This window comes from Brachionichthys hirsutus, chromosome 7 (assembly GCF_040956055.1).
Source record: "Brachionichthys hirsutus isolate HB-005 chromosome 7, CSIRO-AGI_Bhir_v1, whole genome shotgun sequence".
Classification (NCBI taxonomy): domain Eukaryota; kingdom Metazoa; phylum Chordata; class Actinopteri; order Lophiiformes; family Brachionichthyidae; genus Brachionichthys; species Brachionichthys hirsutus.
The window spans coordinates 9,716,456-9,735,190 of record NC_090903.1 but is presented as its reverse complement, the minus strand read 5'-3'; the positions used below and the strand labels follow the sequence as shown (position 1 = coordinate 9,735,190).

General features: G+C 40.0%; 1 protein-coding gene across 1 annotated transcript in view; it reads right to left on the bottom strand.

Annotated features, from left to right (window-relative positions):
* LOC137896042 (protocadherin-15-like) overlaps positions 1-18,735 on the bottom strand; it is an 88,064-nt gene that overhangs the window by 54,050 nt on the left and 15,279 nt on the right. The window contains exons 4-14 of the mRNA XM_068741572.1: positions 16,418-16,578; positions 15,030-15,185; positions 14,133-14,252; positions 13,912-14,022; positions 11,842-12,012; positions 9,154-9,262; positions 8,923-9,035; positions 6,129-6,335; positions 3,626-3,760; positions 2,196-2,345; positions 892-1,085 (exon numbers count right to left, since the gene is read on the bottom strand). Coding sequence (XP_068597673.1) covers positions 892-1,085; positions 2,196-2,345; positions 3,626-3,760; positions 6,129-6,335; positions 8,923-9,035; positions 9,154-9,262; positions 11,842-12,012; positions 13,912-14,022; positions 14,133-14,252; positions 15,030-15,185; positions 16,418-16,578 — 1,627 coding nt within the window. The remainder of the gene's footprint in view (positions 1-891; positions 1,086-2,195; positions 2,346-3,625; positions 3,761-6,128; positions 6,336-8,922; positions 9,036-9,153; positions 9,263-11,841; positions 12,013-13,911; positions 14,023-14,132; positions 14,253-15,029; positions 15,186-16,417; positions 16,579-18,735) is intronic.

Here is an 18,735-nt window from a genome sequence, read left to right as displayed (position 1 = left end):
CACTGATGCCATGTTTTGTTTCATGATTTGATCAGCTTGATTAAAATCAGCCTACTCATTGAGTTTATTCCATTTTGTTCACATTTACAGCAGCTTCCTTTGCAGAATTACTGAATTACTCTCAAATCACAAGAGAACGGCAATAACGAACAACAAGGCCATCTGGGGTCCGCAATCAATCGCAAGGCAGAAATGTCATTGTTAGCATTTCTTTCGAAAGACTTTCCATTATTTTCAGCAACATGTGAATCACTATGAATAGATTTCCAGTTAAATAATGCACACAATAGAATAAACACACACTAGTAGCTTCTCAGCAGCCATGAGAAAAGACAAAACAGACCCCACATAATATGTGTGCAGAAAATTACCAAATCCTTTCACTCGGCTCTACAGTGTTTGCCTGAAGCTTACTGAAAGTGATGAAAATGTTCCTTGAGCACGATTATATACAATGTCAATGCAAAGTCACAAGCAGAAGCAAGAAGGGTCAAATTCACACTTCGTGGCACGAATAATGCAAAATCAAATTGACCTATCCATATCCATGCTGTGACACAAACGCTAAACACAATCCGCGTTGTGATTCTCCAGAGGTCACATTTCCGCCAGTCAGTGGGGGGGAAGACTAGTTTATATGATAATAAGCATCATTCGTGTTTACTTCGGTTGTTGATGGATGGAAATTGTAAAAATAAACATTGTTGGCATTATTTGTATAGAACTTATGATCCCACTGGGGTAGCAGGCATTCCAGCATTTTCCCTGACAGAACTTTGCAATAATTATGCTATTTAGGAATCATAATGAAATAAAGTGATAATAATAAAACAACAACAAGCCATTCAATGCATTGATGCATATTACGAGTACTGCCATGTGTGTGTCTACCTTCTCTGGATTTCTGGTGCATTGTCAGAGGCCTTGACAGTCAGTGCATAAGATCGTCCTACAGTTAAAGCGACACCAGGCGCCACAGTGATGCGTCCAGTCCGATTACTGATAACAAAGTCTCCCTGAGCACCCGCCAGTATCTCATAGGTCAGCAGACCATTCAGGCCTTCATCGGCATCTGCTGCGGTTAACTGGGAAAAAAAGAGAGGACAGACAAAAATGTGCATCATAATCATGTGTGAAGGGGGGGGGGCACCTGCAGCAAGTTCATTGTTGTGCCCTGTTATCATTTAATAGAAACTTGACCTTTGTTTCATGTACAAAATAAAAAAAAATTAAAAATGACATTTAAAAGAAAGTTTGCTCTGGACATGGCGATTTTCTCCTCACTCCTGGCGATTGAATTTTGTTTTCAAAAAAATCATTCATCTAAAAAATGATTGATGCATTACACATCACCAGACAGTTGTCTGACACTGTTGGAGAAGCATGATGAAGAAAATCATTTAGATATGATTTCTTGCTCTCTGAATTAAGCGGCCAATGTTGCCTTGAAGCCAGTTATTTCAGGCATCCTGTTACTTCCACTCATGAGTGCTCAATGTGTTGCTTAAACCACACTGCCCTCCTCCTCCTCTCTCATGCTTCTGACAAAGGAAGTTAAAGCTGCGGAATCAAATAGGCGGCGGAATCCTCAGGAGGCACACAGCTCTCATATACTGCTTATAAAAATCTTTTAAGCGGTCATACCAGACATGTGACCCCTGGACTCATTTTGGGGAGGGTGAAATGGCTGGGTTTTTAAGGCAGCTTAAACATGACCTTTTCCTTGTCTGACATTTTTTTTGGAGCGCCGGTGCTGAGAAAACAAATCAATTGAAAGACAAAAAGCTCACAATCAGACTACCAAATAAGAGAGAACGGAGCATGAGTATTTTATACCCACAAAATCACAAATTAAAAACTGCTGACTATATAAAATTAATCAAAATGTATAACATATTTTAGCAAAGCAAAATAAATTCACTTCAGTTCTCACAGCGATTTGAGTAAAATATTTCTCAGGCTTGTTCACTAAGCTTGGAGACAAATATTGTGTCTGGCTTGCGTCCCGTGACTGCAGATGAAGCAAAGGGAACCATTTCCGGGGCTTGCCTGTCAACACAGCGGATTGTTACGGATATCTGCTTTGGGAATGAAATAAAATGTGTAAGAAAGACTTCTTGTGATGAAGAACTGAGTGCCAGAGCAAGAGGAATAGAAGAGTAGGATAACAGAGGGGTGATCGTTGGATTGATTACCTGTATCACTGTCTCCCCGGGCTGCATGTCTGTGAAGACTTCAACACTGTAGGAGACTTCAGCAAATGTGGGCGTATTGTCATTGGCGTCAATGACCAGGATATTGATAGTTACTGGGCTACTCTGCTGGACGCCATCTGATGCCACCATCTGTAAAGATGATAAAGAGACGCTGCTGTTGCTTTAGAGACTTGATAGAAGCAAAACGCTTTCTAAATAAATCACAATCTTTTGGAGTGTCGGAACCCGCCACGTCCGTACGGTCACAATGAAACACTTTCCCTTCCCATATAGTAATTTTTCCTTTCTTTTAACTTCAGAAAAGCCTATGCAGAGATGAAACCACAGAGTTTTTGAATAGCTCAGCAAATATCATGTTTAGTTGTCCCAGACAGCTCTGACACACCTGGCAAAGGAGAAAGAAAATGGACTAAAAACAAAAATGAGTCATCTCCATGCTTGTACTGTACACTAAAAATCAGAAGGATGTCTTAAATAGCTGTTAGAAATGTGCAGCAGATGTGTTTCACAGAATGTAGCGGCTGTCGTATACGTTGTCATGCGATTTTGCCTGCTTCCCCTTCCAACCAGGCCCAGCAGAGAGATGCCAGACGTATTGGCAGACAATGGGGAAATCCGATTTAACAAAAAATTAACAAAATCAGAAATACAAAATTGACATTGACATTGATATCGTGATGCCTCCAGTTTTACAGTAAAAAAAACAACAACAACATCCTGCTTATGAAATGCAGCAGTTGCCACACCTATTTATTCAGTTTGTCAGTTCAATTGTAGACACAGGATTGGCAGGATTGCGAAATATTATTTCAGATTTTGTACATAAAAGCGACATGAGGGGTGAGATTTATTATTCTTATTCTTACTCTATGCCTGCATGAGCTGCGTAGTGAAAGCAGGCTGTGAGCAAAAGCTTCAGTCTTTGGTCAGGAGCAATACAGGATGCATTCAGTCCTGCTGGTCAACGGTGTTTTGGCCAGCATTGTCCCCACTCAGAGCCAAGTGCACAATCATTGACGTTAGGTGCGTGAAGTGGAACACCATTCAGATAAAGGCCATCCTTACAGCTCAAATGCATCCTGTGCAGTCAGCTGTAAGCATGTGTTATTGAATTTATTGCAGCCACAAATGTCACTGTAATCATTATTAAAAGTAAAATATAGAAATAGCACTCCAAACTGAGCACCTTGGAATTTGTTCACTGAACCAGGACCGGTGGTTGGAGACTCCTTTTTTTATCAACTGAGCACACATACATAGATATAAATTTATATGTCATGTTTGTGTCTGCAAGTGGCTCTTGGTATAAAGACAACCTATGACATCTATGATCATACACAGAAGAAAAGAGGTAAGGTTACTGGGTTTGGTACGGTCTTTCAGACTCCTATGCCTACTCCAATGCTTACTGTGAAAGTGTAGACCATCTGCTTCTCCCGATCCACGGGTTTGAGGAGCCTCAGGTAACGAATTATCCCAGTCTGGGTCGGGCCAAAGATCGCGGCGTAGTCATCGAGGGTAATCTTCAACATGGGGTCTTTCATCTTCCAACAGAATAAGATACAAAAAGAGAAGTTACCATGATGTCACGAGTGTTTCATCATTTTATTCCAAGGCCGCAGCAGCGGTGCTAAGAAAACCTATCAAGCACTACATTTTGATCTGTGAAAGAGATGAAAATGTAATCGGCTGGCTGGTCTCTCATCTGGAAACAGGAAACAGGAAACAGCGGTGGTGAACAACGGAACAAGATAGCAAGACATGCTTTTAACAATAAAGAAAAGGAGAGGGGATGTAACGTCTGCCAAAGCAACCTAAACCCCTTAACGCCCCCGGTTTCCTCAAAAGTAAAAGTAAAATACGGACTACATTAAGTGGCTTTAAAAAATGTGCTTCTGTAACTCGTTGTTCAGGATTTCCAGATGCTTGAAAAAACAAATTAGCACGTCTGTGCTGGGGAAAAAAATAAAGCATGTTGTGGCCCATTGCTGTGAGTTAGCTTTGATTTCACATCCATCAATGAGTCCTCTTAAGAGGGTTTGATAAACATTAAGACTGGGTGGTTTATTGATTTTAGTATCGCTGTTTCAACTTGACTTGATTCATGAATCTTCTCTAAAGATTGAGAATAAAATACTTTCAAAGGTGAATAAAAGACATTTGCTACTTGCTTTGTTTGTGGGTGCACATTTGTGCTTTCACCCATTCGAGCGCAAATCTCTGAGAGGTGAAAAGGCGCAAACAGCACTCTCCACTCTAGTGGGAATATACACTCCAACATGTGCCTGAGCAATCACACTTTGATGGTAATTACGCAAAGGCATATGCCAAAATATTCTTTTAATCCAACTGTAGGTAGGTTGGGATCTGTTGTGATGCAATCAAGTGCAGAAAGCAGGCCAAAACATCAATCTTTATATAGAGAAAGAGAAAACAGCACAGCAAAACACTCCATTAGGAAACAGAGCACATCCGTCAATACCAGAGAGAAGCTTTGTGTTTAATTCAATGGCTCTAAAAATGTATTGTAACAGAAAATATTTCTGTTGTTGTGAACATAGTTGAAAGCGTACAATTTTAGTATTTGTCTCCAGCAGCGAGGAATATTCTCAGTTTGTTTTTCTGTAAGAATGTGCAGTAAATACAGGGACATCCCGGATCACTTTGCAGTATGAGATCAAGAATTTTGTAATAGATCACTATTGATGATGTAAAAGCCTGTAATTCATTGTTTTGATTCGTGATATCTATGTTGTGCCATTTTAACAGGCAAGCAAATAGGACTAAATAAACCGTTAATCGTCTAAATCCTGTCCAAATGTTGCCATCAAAGCAGCTCCATACAGTGTTTTCTGGAAATATATTGCAAAAAACACTTAAAATAGTGTATGAATGCAAATAAAGCTGTGATACAGGCTTAATGCAGAGCTGATTATCAGTCAAACCCCTTAAATTCACCGGCATTACTGATATATGCAGGTCTGTTTCAAGCCATTACCAGAGCAGCATAAAAGGATTAATCATGGTGCAAATCTTGGTACAAAGTCAGTATTAAGCTGTCTCATATTGGCCTTTACAGAAACAAAAATGATTAGGACATCCCTAGATTTAGTGTCAGTGTGTGTGTGTGTGTGTGTGTGTGACACTGCATCTAAAAGCAACCCCTTTACCTACAGGTATATCATCAGGAGCCAGCTACACCAAGGGAACAAATACAGCGGGAAAATATGTCATGAACATGTTTCTGCAAATAAATAACATAAACACATTGCCATGTCTGTTCATTAATGTGAACTGTGCCAATCAAATAAATACATTAGTAAGTGTGAAACCAGCCCATTTTCACACATTCTATTCAAGCTGGGAATGTTGCAAATATAATATTTTTTGCTCCCCAACATCAAATTCATGAATGTTACAAAGGTATAATGAGGGGTCTTTTTTTTCTGCCTTTGAGCCGACAGTTATATCTGTGCAAATAGGAAAGATAGTGAGAAAATACATGGGTGTGGCACATTTACGATGTTATATGACTTTGGTCCACAATGTGAAGTTACAAATGGAGCGAGAATTCAGAACCTGAACATGAACCAAAATCCTCTCCGAATTAAGAGGACATTACCAAGTCTGCAGGGCGAGATCACCTTCTATGTGGCAGGGATTAAATGATTTCATTGCTATGTTATTTTGTTGTTTACTCTACAGTGTAGAAAGCGCTGCTTGACACATAGTATGTAAAAGCTCATTGCAGTCCTGTCGTGTGATAAATAGTGTGGCCGTGTAAAAAGGACTAATATTTGCTTAATGCTTAATGCATTAGTTCAATATGTTTGTGTGCACTTATACATGCGTGGGCACAGGTAAACTTCTGGCAACAGTGAGCGTAGGCTGATATCGGTGCTTTCGTTCTACCTCTTCAATGTCATTATCCAGGGCGATGATTCCCAGTGGGGCAGTGAGGTTGACACTGACTGAGATAGTCGTACCCACTGGCGAGGACTCACTCACATAACCCTGATAGGTGGCAAACTGGAAATACGGTGCCTGGTTGTTTTCATCCAGGATCTCAATAATGAGGTCAGCATAGGCTGGAAGGGGATGGCCATTGTCCTGTTCGGCCTGCGAAAAAGGAAAGGTCATTGTCTCAAATATCATTCAGCCTTTAAGGAGGACTTGAAACAATGTGCTGGCAACTAATAATAATGAGTTGCATGATGAGTGTGAATCATTCAAGAGCAATGCGGTTCCTGCTCTCGCCTCACGGAAAGGAGCCGTTTCTCTAAATGCCAGCTCGATCACAATACCATATATTGATTACATTAATAAGCGGTTAATTAGGGATCCATTTAGTGATTAAGGCTCAGTAATTATCAGGGCACTAAATGCAAATGCAACCATTTATAGAGGAGAAACAGTAATTACTGGTTCTTGTTACTCTGTCAAATGAGTAAACAATGCTAAGAGGAGGCTAAATGGAAATATTGCTTGGTAAGTGTGTGCAAGAAATAACCAATTAACTAGTAGAAAATTGGTTTTACCCGCAGTCATTTCCAGATTGGCCCATCTCATTAGCTGCTGCACACTTAACTGATTTATGACTCTTTTTATTTGTAACTGGTTTTAAATGTTTTTCCTGAAACCTGAAACAAATAGTTTGACATTCATCTCTTAAAACAGAAATGCAGCACCAATATAACGCCAAATGATATAGTGTATAATATGGACCCTTTTGTACTGAATGAAATCAAGAGAGTTTTGGAAATCAACCATCACACAAACTGGACTTGCGTCTGACTCCAACCAGTGAGACCAAACCCAATGAGAGGGCTGGTCAAGCTTTCCCTTCCTAAGCATGTATGTCGCTGTAGGTTCCATCACCAGGATGCTTCAGAAACATTAAGGCCTTGAAAGCGCAGATGGAGCTGGGCAGCAAGACGACATCAGTGTTAGCGATGACCTTGAACTGATCCTGGGCATTGACTCAATTTCACTGGGCTTATATTGCAGAGAGCCAATTGCAGTTACTGTTAAATGTTCAAGTGCTGGGGTCACAAAGCTTTCATTTCATGTTTATTGTCTTGTGTTTATCGCTAAAGATGGCCAATAACACATCTTCTAAATAAAACCCAAAACCATGGACAATTAAAGCTGTAAAAAAATAAAAATAAAGTGTAAATACAGCAGATGATTTGAAATACACCAATGGAAGAATGAAGTGCAACGTCAAGAATAAAACACAGCAGCCAGTTCACCAAGGGCTTCGAATGTAATTAGCAAAATCTTAAAATCAATTCTAATAAAACAGCCAGCACTTTGGCACGTTCAGATTAGCTTCCCTCCAGTCAAACTGCACCCCTTTTTTCCCCATTGAACTGTTATGCTAGACTATTATTCCTGAAAATCGTCTTCCTTCTTCCCTTGTCTGATTGATAATAAAGAACGCCCACACTGCACTGACCCAAAGATCCAATCTGCTCACACAAACCCCTGAGAGAAAAGTCCCGTCAGTGACAGAAAAGCATGTATGTGGATGTGCACGCACACACACACACACACACACACACACACACACTCACACAGGAAAGAACAAAGTGGAATGGGATCATAGTGTTCCCTGGTGTATTCGATCTTGAGCGGTGCCCTTATTTCTGAGATGTTGTGGTAAATGACTTCCACTTCAACGTAACAACACATGGGTGTGCAGGAGAGTCACAGCTACCAAAGGTCATTGCTAATCAATCATTATTACTTGTCATCTCCTGAAAACATTATATCCCCAAAGTGTTACATAATATCACAATCTTATCTATTTAACCCCATGTCTCTCCACCTGCCTTTGATAATTATCTTTATTTCATCCTGGTCATCTTAGTAGATATGAGCCGATTAGCATCCATCACGACATCCAAAGAACGGACGTGTTTCACTGAAATGTGCATTTGATGCTCTCGCTCAGTCCCATGTCTGCAGAGCTCTCAAAAAAAGTATCCTTACTTCTCTGGAGCTTTGAGCCCTAGAGCAATGGCTCCTATCTCTAAAATTCTCACTCTCAAAATGCCTTCTACCTCTTGTGGAAATCAGTTCATCCCCTCACCTCAATGCCACCCAGCTATCCCAGTAAGCATCAGGTCATGCAGTGGCCCGGAGGGGTCTGGGGGTTGGTGATGGGTGGTTGTAAAGTTCAACTGCACTGCTGCTCCTCACCAGCATCTCTGAATTAGTATTTATGAGAGCAGCGCAGCCCATCCGGACTGATAAACCCACAAGATGCCCAATATCTTTTTCAGTCCCATGTCCAATGCTGCTAAATATGAGGTTAATGGCCTTCAAGCGTGTTATGAAGGTGAGGTAGGTAAGGGTGCATGCTTATGTCATCGCAAAATAAATTCAACATGATACACCTCAAGCAAATTAAAAAAATAGTAAAATGCATTGAACAGAATCTATAGATTAAGTCCATGTTCTAATACTCAAGATGTTTGTAAGCGATGTGCAAATTTAATCTCGGGAATATATATTTTTTTTACGTTTTGTGAACGTAGTGTGAATGTAGTATATTATACATATACTGAATATATTATATTATAGAATTTCCCCCTGGGATCAATAAAGTATAGTAAAAATTAATCAGTAAGTAGCATCTTGTAACCTTAATTACAATGAAACTAGCACTGGTTCTGATAATGCAAATGAGTACAGAAGATACCTTGATGATGAGTGTGAACCTCTGATGCAAATCTCTGCTGATTGGCTGCAGAACACGCAGCTCTGCAGTACTTCGGTTCAGGGAAAAGTACTCTCGATGTGTGACTGGATGACCTGCAGTGATCATAGATTTAAGTGCGTCAGGACTAAATAGTCAGACAGTTTACGGCATATTGACCAAGAAATCGCACGTGGAATTAGTCAAATCGATGCAGACATAGTGAGAACATACCAACCAAAATGTAGTAAAAAATGCCAGGTCTGTCTGATGGAGGTTGAATGTTTCTGTCCATGTCCACGGCCCGGATTGGAGGGGTCACATTCAGTGGGTTCAGTTTACTCTGCAAGGTGATCAGATGCAAATTAAATTGTTTTTACAACAATCAAATTGTATTATGAAATACATTAAATAGGACACAAGAGCGAGACTGAGGGGAGCTGTTGTGATAGGTTTTTCAAACACCACGCTATATTTCTCCGTTTCTCTGAATAACGTTTGGTAAATCTGCTTACACTCACAACTCTGGACTCCAAAGCTGCACCCGTTGGGCTTGCACATGGTTTCCATAAAATTATTCCAAGTAGCACTATAGTTCAATGCCTGAGCAGTTGCAAACAATATACACTTGGCCATTTACTTTATTTTCATTCAAAAAATGTAAACTCTAATTCTCAAGAGTATACCTCAGAATATGCCCAACAGAGTTTCCAATCAAGCATTATCTGTTTGTTGTGCTGTACGCTACGTTTCCTCCTCGAGCACTCTTAGCGCTGACCAATTTGTGTTGATGATGCCCACTTTTGCACCGGCATATGGCTAAGTGGCAAAATGTTTAGCACATCAGATTATGAATACGTCCTCATGAGCAAAGCCACCATATGGCTCATTAAGTATGTGTATACGTGCTAAGAGGAATGTGCTAACCTTCCTTAGAACAGATAGGGACATGGCTAAAAGCGCTCCGGCAGGAAGAATCCCTCCCTGAGGGCTATATTTATATCCCTCAGCTCTAGAGTAATCCTTACGCCCCTCCCTTACCAGCCTTCTCGCTTTTACAGTGTCTGGAGGTGTACTAAATCAAATCCCACTAGCGCTGCACAATGATGATTAGCCATAATACCCTCCTCCAACAGTCATTATCCAGGGGACTCAAGAGCCCCACATTATATTGCCCCAAGGGAAAGAATAAATACGGATCAGGTTAATAATGCCTATCGCACCATTGTTATTAATTACAATACATTCATCAATTACGAGAAGGCAGAAGTGTCCCCAAGGAGGAATATGTTTGCATAATTGTTTGTGATGTTGAATGGAGGAAAATCAGTGACCAGCAAAAAAAAAACAAGCGACAACATCAGTGCAAATCTAGACATTTCCTTTCCAGTAAATTCTTTATGGAAAATGCATTTTTTAGACCAAAAAAATTGAATGTCTATAATGTGTTCAGAGCAAAACAAGCAGAACGATGGGGAGAAAATTAAATAGCCAGTGTTTCCGGGTCCCGCATACATGGCAGTCTGCAACCCTTTTATCATAAATTATACAGTATATTACAAGGGAAACACTTTAAATGGGAAGTCTGCACAAACAGTAGTGAGTCAATGACTGCTGTGACTCAGCCATAGCTACAGATGCATGTACATCAGAATCAGAGTCAGAATACTTTATTAATTCCACAGGGAAATTCCATCAGCAACATTGCTCCACTAAACAAAACTCAGGGATAAGAATTTGACAGTATGCACATAGAGCATGAATATCAATATAAAGTGTAGTAGTAAGAAAAAGAGAAAAGAAATAATTAAATAAGAAAGAAAAAAAAATACTTAAAAAATAACTTAAAACAAAAAGCTGAGTCAGACCTGCGGTTGCAGGCAGCTATGCGTTTCGGCACATGCACACTCATGTAGTAAAATCTATACTTTTGGATTTTCTTATTCAGTATAGCCCCCACTGTGTCATTTTGCATTGCAGACTCTTGTGTTATTGAATCTCACTCAGTTCAATATAGGCTATTTAATTTACACTGGATGTAGTCAGTTCCCAAAACTGCTTCAAAGCAATATTCTCAATCCTATAATTTCATCATGCTTGAGATGGCAATACATTTGTATACAACAAAACGTTAGTACGCTGGCAAATACTTGTTGAAATTCCAATTATTAATAATATTATTACAGATTAATGAATGTTAATGAGTGTAAAGTATGATGTAATTCAAAAGACAGATTTAACAAACGAGATTGTTGTCAAGTGCTTAATCACAGATGCCGACAATCTAGTTCCATAAATCAATCAATTACCATGCAATGTAATTTAATTTAGTCCAAATCTAGACTAGAATACTGATGAAAACATAAAGGAAGCACTTCTTGTCCTGGAGATGAGATTTTTTTAAAGGGTGTATTGTCAAGGTTGACTTTCTACAAACAGGATTGAGAAATTGTGACATATTCTGTAAGCTTTGGAAAAGAACAACCGGGAAACAAACCTCAGGATTTGTTTTAGCGCAACTAAGGTGTTTTTCTTGCTTTTATGAACTCCAGGGGTGCTTAGTTGTCACCTAAGGTCAACGCAGCCTTCAAAGCTAATCACTGGTCCAACAGACCAGAAAATTCCCCTGGGATTATGATGCTGAGGCAAAACAGCATTACCGAGTCTTCCTCCAAGCATGGAGGCAAAAAATAAATGCAAGATGATAATCAAGCTATTTACAAGGTGTGGAACAGTAACAATACTCAACAACAACGCACAACTGCAAGGCAATTATAACACAAATCGATGTGACACAATGCACATAGACACACAGGACAAGGCTGCAGGCCTGAGTGCTTGAAATAACAAATATGCACATACTATCAGCAGGAGGGATTCTGCAACAGCGTGTTCACACTAGCCTGTCCACCTGATTCTTACCAGTTCAGTGAATTCAGGGATGGCAACGCGGTACGTGAGGGGGTTGCAGTCACTGGTGTTGTTCACTAAAACACAAGGCAGGAACATGGGTCCCAGGTCGTCTCCATCGAGAACATCCACAGTCAAAGTTGTGGTTGCTGTCCTTCTGTTGGGGGGGTATGGAGCACGATCCTGTAAGATGAGAAAATAACATATATCTTTATTTTCATTATCGTTACAGATTCACTTTAGGTACTGTGCTTACCAGAGTAGTACTCTCAGACATGGGCAGCCCGGCACTTAAAAGATGCACAATGTCAGTGCAAATTAACTCTTGACACCAGAAGTGCAGAGTTCCAGTAAATATGTCTTTTCTTTTCTTTGCCTACTCTGTCATCGCCTTGCAGTAGAAAATGAAATTGCCCAAGAGGACCGCTTGCCAGGCTAAAGGGTTGAGTCTTTTACTCGCTCATGCAGGAAATGAAGACAATATGTATCCTGGGTTGACTCCTAAATGATTATCTGTCCTGTAGTTTCACGTTAGGCTGTTTGGTCCATTTTAAACGGACCAGAGTTTGTTTCCTTGGATAGTCCGCTTCGTTTGGGCAAGTGTGAGAGCTCATCTGAATTCTGGTGTGGATCAAACAAGCGAACTCTTGTCCACTTGAAAACATGAGTCTTGGGTCACTTGCAAATGAACCCTGGTTTGGTCCGTATGCAGTTTGAAAGCTCACCGGACCAAACACAGGACCAAATGTACGTAGTAATGCTATACACAGTGCATCTAGGGTAGAGGAAGTAGAGTGCACACTCCAAACTAAAACAAACATGGGAGAGGGAGGGATTTCCCCTCCTACAATGTCCAATCGACGAGCGCACCTTCCGACCAAGTGATGCTGCTGAGAAGGTTTGGTTCGCTTTGTGAATGCAGAACCGAAACAAGTGATAAATGAAACAACGCTGTGACTTTCAGCTCCCCAATTGAACCGAGCCCGTTTGGTCAAGTGTGAAAATGACCCAACAGTGAGGGATTATATAATCAGTGACTGAGAAGTGATTCTAATGATAGGAATCGTGACACCTGTCATGGTTGCCTAGTTTTATTGAGAAGTGGGGATGTAAGATTAGTGACAGGCGAAGTGAGGTAGGAAAATTATCATTTAATTAAGACTTGAAAGTGCCATTTCCTGAAATATAGAGCCTTCAATCTAGACTCATAAAGCAGTTATTTCAATATGAAGCTCATTTTAAATTACACAGTGGGTTCAGACTTTTTTAACTTTTTTTTTTTTTATTGTCCTCTGTTCTTTCTGCAGTGAGTGACTCATCATAGAGCGTTAAGCATTTTGTATTTGAAGAATTCCAAATCTTCATTACTTATCCTGGCATATATTTGAAAATTCTAACCCTAACCCTAAAATTCCACGATAGTGACCTGATCATGATGCCTCATTTTTCACATATACTTAATGCTCCCTTTTACGTGAGGCTATGAAGACAAATACTGATTATGTTACTGATTTTCTCCATTACGATAAGGATGCTGGCCAGTCCTGGGAAGCTGGGACCTGGGGTGGGGGGTTGCAGTACAGAACAGAGTCTGAGAGGGCAGGCAAGCCATTAGGGAGGAGGTGGGTGCATCAGTACTTGTGTGTAGAGTTCGATAAGAGCCACAGAACACTGCAACCTGTCAGTTAATGCTCATTATGTGTGCTTTTACATAGAAATCTTACTCATCAAAATAACTTACCAACATCTCTTATGAATGGTAAGAATGGAAATGAAATGGTTTAGTGGTTGGTACACCAGATTGTGCCTGAAAAGGATATTCCAGAATGGAGATAATGTATTGAAATGCAAAGAAAAGAAAAAATAAATAAATCACGAGCTTAATCTCTAAAGGGAATTTTTTGAATAGAGCTGCTGAAATAAAGTACAAAACACATCTTGAGAAATTGGTGTTGCAACATTAATGTTCAAGGTCAGTGGTGAGGTGACGGTCATGGTAAATAAAATAAACAAATCAGCTACAATGTATTATACATGCCAAGTACTTTGTTGTTAGGTACTTTTGCACATAAACTGACTTACACTGGCTTGGACCACGACCAGGTAGCGGGTTATCTCCTCATAGTTTAGCCTCTCTGCAAGGGTAATGTGTCCTGAAAGGGTGTTAGCAACACTCACTGTTCCGTTAGATTCCTGGAAATGAGAGAATTGATATGCCAAGACAGACAAAGCAATAAGACAGTTGTTGAAAAAACATCCAATGATACAGCGGGTTCTAATCATGGTCTGACTTGTCTACATACCGGATCATTTGGGTTATAAAGGATGCTGTATTCTATATGTCCATTGGGCCCATCATCAATGTCAGTAGCGCCGTTATTTCCTGAGAATCCAGTGAAAACCGTTGTTCCAACTGGTGTGAGCTACACAAAAGTGGGGAAAAAGTCAAACAGCCCTTCAAGTGCATCTCATTCCAATTGAGAGCTCATGCATGCAGCCAATATTGCTGCCACTCTGGCCCATTAGTATAAAGCAAGAAAAAAAAACCCCAAAGGGGAAATGTTGCAGTCAGCAGCAGTCAGAATGCTGCTGACTGCAACGTGCAGTGCTGACAGAAGAACAAAAAAATAAGTATAGAATCACAGCTGTTTCCCAGAGACCTGAACAAATTCTAAAGGACAAGGTGGAGAACAGGAGTTCATTCAAGAGAGACGTTGGCAGCAACCTCGAGTAAAGTCACTATACTGGCTACAATAACACAGTGACATGCATCTCAGCACATAATGTACAAGAGGCAACAACAGCTGACCTGAATTCAACTGGAAATTTCATTGTAATCTCAATAAATATGTTCCTAAACTCTTTAGAACAGTCCATAAGTTAAGTGGGTTCAGATCCACGAGGACAGTCACTGTTAAATGGTTAAATTGCTCAAAAATAACACTGATTTATTGAACTTCGGAGCCAATGACTGTCGATTTGCACCACACACGTACAATGCAAGCAGACTATGCTGATTTTGGGACTTTGTTGGAACCACTGCATGCCTAGTTATCCCCTCGCACAACTACATTATCTCTTTTCTTCAAAAAACAAAACATAATGGACTGATTTCAAAGCTACAACAATATTACAATTATGCACATAGAGCTGGGATTTGAACATTTTGCAGAAGGAAAGAACGGCAGTTGCTTCTTTACCTCGTTCACTGCTACGTAGTAGCGTGGCTGCTGAAAGCGAGGAGTGTTGTCATTCTTGTCCCGAACAACAATCCGTACTTCATGCAAAATGACGGTGCCGACCAGCTCGTTTGTGCACTGGACCTGCACCACGATGGTTGTGATGTAGTTGGGAGGCTGAGAGAGAGAGAGAAAATAAAGACACCATTGAACTATTGTAATGGAGGTTGCTTTCTATGATCTCATTCTACATTTGCAACATCAATAAGCAACTAGAGTATTTCCTTCTATACAATGTGTTGCACTGAATAAAGCTAGAGAGGAGATAACCTGGAATTTAAAAAAACAAAAATGAGCTATTGTTGCAAGCCCAGAATAAGAATAAACAAACCATTGTTATTGTATTTTCAGTTTGTCTGTGTAGCCTTTTTGAATATTATACATCATAAATTATTGAAATGTCCAATCACAGAAGAGCTGCAGGCCTTTGGCAATGTTCCCTTCTAATGTACACTGGGAAAAAAAAGCAGATTGAGTCATTCCCACTGCTGCTTCTGAAGCATCATCTGATTTCCCTGTAGTTCATAATCTAAGCACAAACCTTCCCTGCAGTCACAGTGATTTGAAGGCAGCACTAACCCCTAGACTTAATATCTTAAATCATATAGTATACCATTTATACTCATATATATATATATATATATATATATATTCATTTCTGGTTTTAGAGACAGCAGGAACGATGGATTGTTAGGAAAATCTCGGTAAAATGGCTTGACTTTCAAATGCTAAGATAACTCAGTTGTGTCAATGCTTGACTAAAGCAATGACGAATTAAGATGCAAAGTCAGCAACCTGGACAATCACAATGTATACAGGAATATTAATGAGCTGGTTTTGAAGCTCCAGGTACTGTCTCCAGGAAATATGTATTTGCATGTAGTAATAACCACTAAAACGAGGCTCCTTCAATAACCAATTAATGTCAATTATGAAGATGCTTTATTTCTACATAACTTGAATGGCCTTATGCCTGAAACAGTATAATGTAATTAATCAATTTAATTCAAACAGCTCTCGTAAAAAATATAAAACTGATTAATGCGGGGGGGCAGCACAGTGGAGCAGTGGGAAGCACTGTTGCCTCACAGGAAGAAGGTGCTGGGCTCAAATACACCTGAGAAACTCAGACTGTGTATGTTCTCCCAATTTGCGGGTTCTCTCTGTGTTCTCTGAAATACTCCCACCACCACAAACATACAATATTGGTGACTCTGAATAGGACGTAGGCGTAAATGTGGGTGCCAATGATTGTTTGTCCTTCATGTGGCCGTGTGAGATGAACAGAAACGTGTCCAAAGTGCACCCCGTTATTTGTCACTGTAGATCAACATCCGACTTGTACTTACATCCCTGTCCAGAAGGCGTCCAGTGCTGTTGAGATAGAGCCTCTGTCGTGTTGGTTCCAGTATCACCCAGTAATCATAGTTGTCCAGCAACGTCAGTGAAATAGTTCTACCTGGATTCTGGGCACGGCCATTTATCTGCATATTTTCCACCAAAACAGTACCTGTGAGGCCAGAGAAATCTCTATTGATGCATGTAAATCTTGTCAAAGGGCATTCACACAATTTCTTTTTTCCAATTTACTCTGATTTATTGAATGAAAGCCTAGATTCGGAGAAGAATAAAGTCAAAATCTAGAAAGAGAAGAGGTCATATATTATATTTGAGAACAGCATTGCAAAAAGGATTTAATGATACACCTACTCGGAGAATCCCCACAACACAGTTTCAAACATTACACACATGCAATTAGGCTGTTGAAGGCACAGCTTATACAAAAGTCTAAAACACTATGTAAAACTAGAAAACGACAATCAGAGATTGCAGACCCTCGCCTCCAACAGACTATTCGATCTTGTGAGACAGTAAACAGGGCTTCCGGATCAGAGGGGCCAAACCTGCTCTAGCTTGCTGCTCCGGAACGTACTACAAGACTCCTTCTGGACTCTTTTTCCCATCATGCCATTCGTGTCCCTCCCTCTTAAAGTGGCAGTTTACAGCACAGGCACGATTCCAGATGTAAAAATAATTCTAGAATCTGGATCCAGATCCGGATCAACGCCATTCTCCGGGAGGACCGAGCCACGGACAGAACCTTGCTTGTGTAACATTTTCAAGTTGATTGGGTTACTAGTTTTTGACTTATGCGCTCGGACAGACAAACAAACAGACAGACAGACAGACAAACAAACAAATTAGTATCTGTTATTACAGATACTGTGTAAAAAGGAGGCAGAGATAGTTTAAAGGGAACAACATTTTAGCAAAGTAAGGTTTCCATCCAAAAGTGACTGTAGATTCAAGATAACCAAAGTCAACTTTCATTGAAGTTGAGATGATGCAAATACTTAAAGCACTTGACATGTCTGGCCAATATACCAGCTGAGGGTTGTAATATTTTAATGGTCTCTTTAATTGCCAAGTATATCATCTTGTGTTTTATCCCTTCGTAAGGCAGATGTATCCATTTTGCAGAGTGACTGAGACTCTCACCTATGAAGGAGCACAGACGGTGTGATGGAGGCTTTTGCCTCATAATTATAATATCTACTGCTGCATGTTTATGCTGATATTAATGGCTGTGCTTTCTGTTTGCAGCTGTCAGGGTTCGATGTATCTGTGTGTTGTAATCACTAGGACCTGTAATTATCTCCCTCACTTTGGCAAAACCCCATATGAAAAATGGATCTTCTAGGAATTCAATTTAAAAGTCAGAAGACGCCCCTGTTGCTGCTTCATTAATCTCAAACACGGCCATTTACAAATAAATCTGCCTCAGTAAGCTTCATCTTTTTAGAACGCTTAGGTCGTAAATTGCGCCGCTGATAATATTACAAGAGATGGCACAGGGAGCCTCTTTTCTGTCAATGTAATTTAACATCATATTTTTCTCTGTGACAGCCAGTACTCACACTGTACAAAGAACTCTCTCTCTTTCTCTCTCAATCTCATTCACACAATGCATTTCTTGTTCTCAATGGTCAGATGGGTGTGACCATCTAACTTTTTTTTTTGTCGTCAAATCTTTGATTAGAAAAAAAATCAGAGACTGATGTATAATTCAGTGGCGCATTGGTCCTTCCTCCCCCAGCATAAGAAAGCAGCAGTGCCTGAGTGCACAAAGGGGTGCGGTAGGTGTGCTATAAAACTGCCATACCGTTATAGCTGCTCTCACAGCTCTCATTATGCAGCACACATTAGTACAGCTTTAAAAAATAAAATAAAAAAACACCACTTAATGAGGTCAGAAAAATTATATATAAAATCACTGCATCTTAGCCCTTGATGTTTTTAAAAACATCTAATTACTTTGAAATATTTTGACATGAAAAACATATCTGAAGAGCAGAATAAAAATAAAAAAAACTGTTAACTGGGACACCAAGAAGTGGGCTAAACACAATTAGTGTCAACCCAATAACATGCTGGACTGATTTAATACAGCATGCTCATGGGACCTGTTAATAAACTCAAACTGGACTGTTTTTATCACGTTTCATTTCCGGCACCTGAGTCTGGCCTGTATTTTTACAACAACACCTTTTTAGTCTGAATACCTGCTAAAATCAACTCACTGAGATCAACTGCCAAAGCAGAAAATCTGGCACACTGTGCACATCTTAAGTAGCAAGTAGCCGAGGTGTGAGCCAAATGCTAGTGT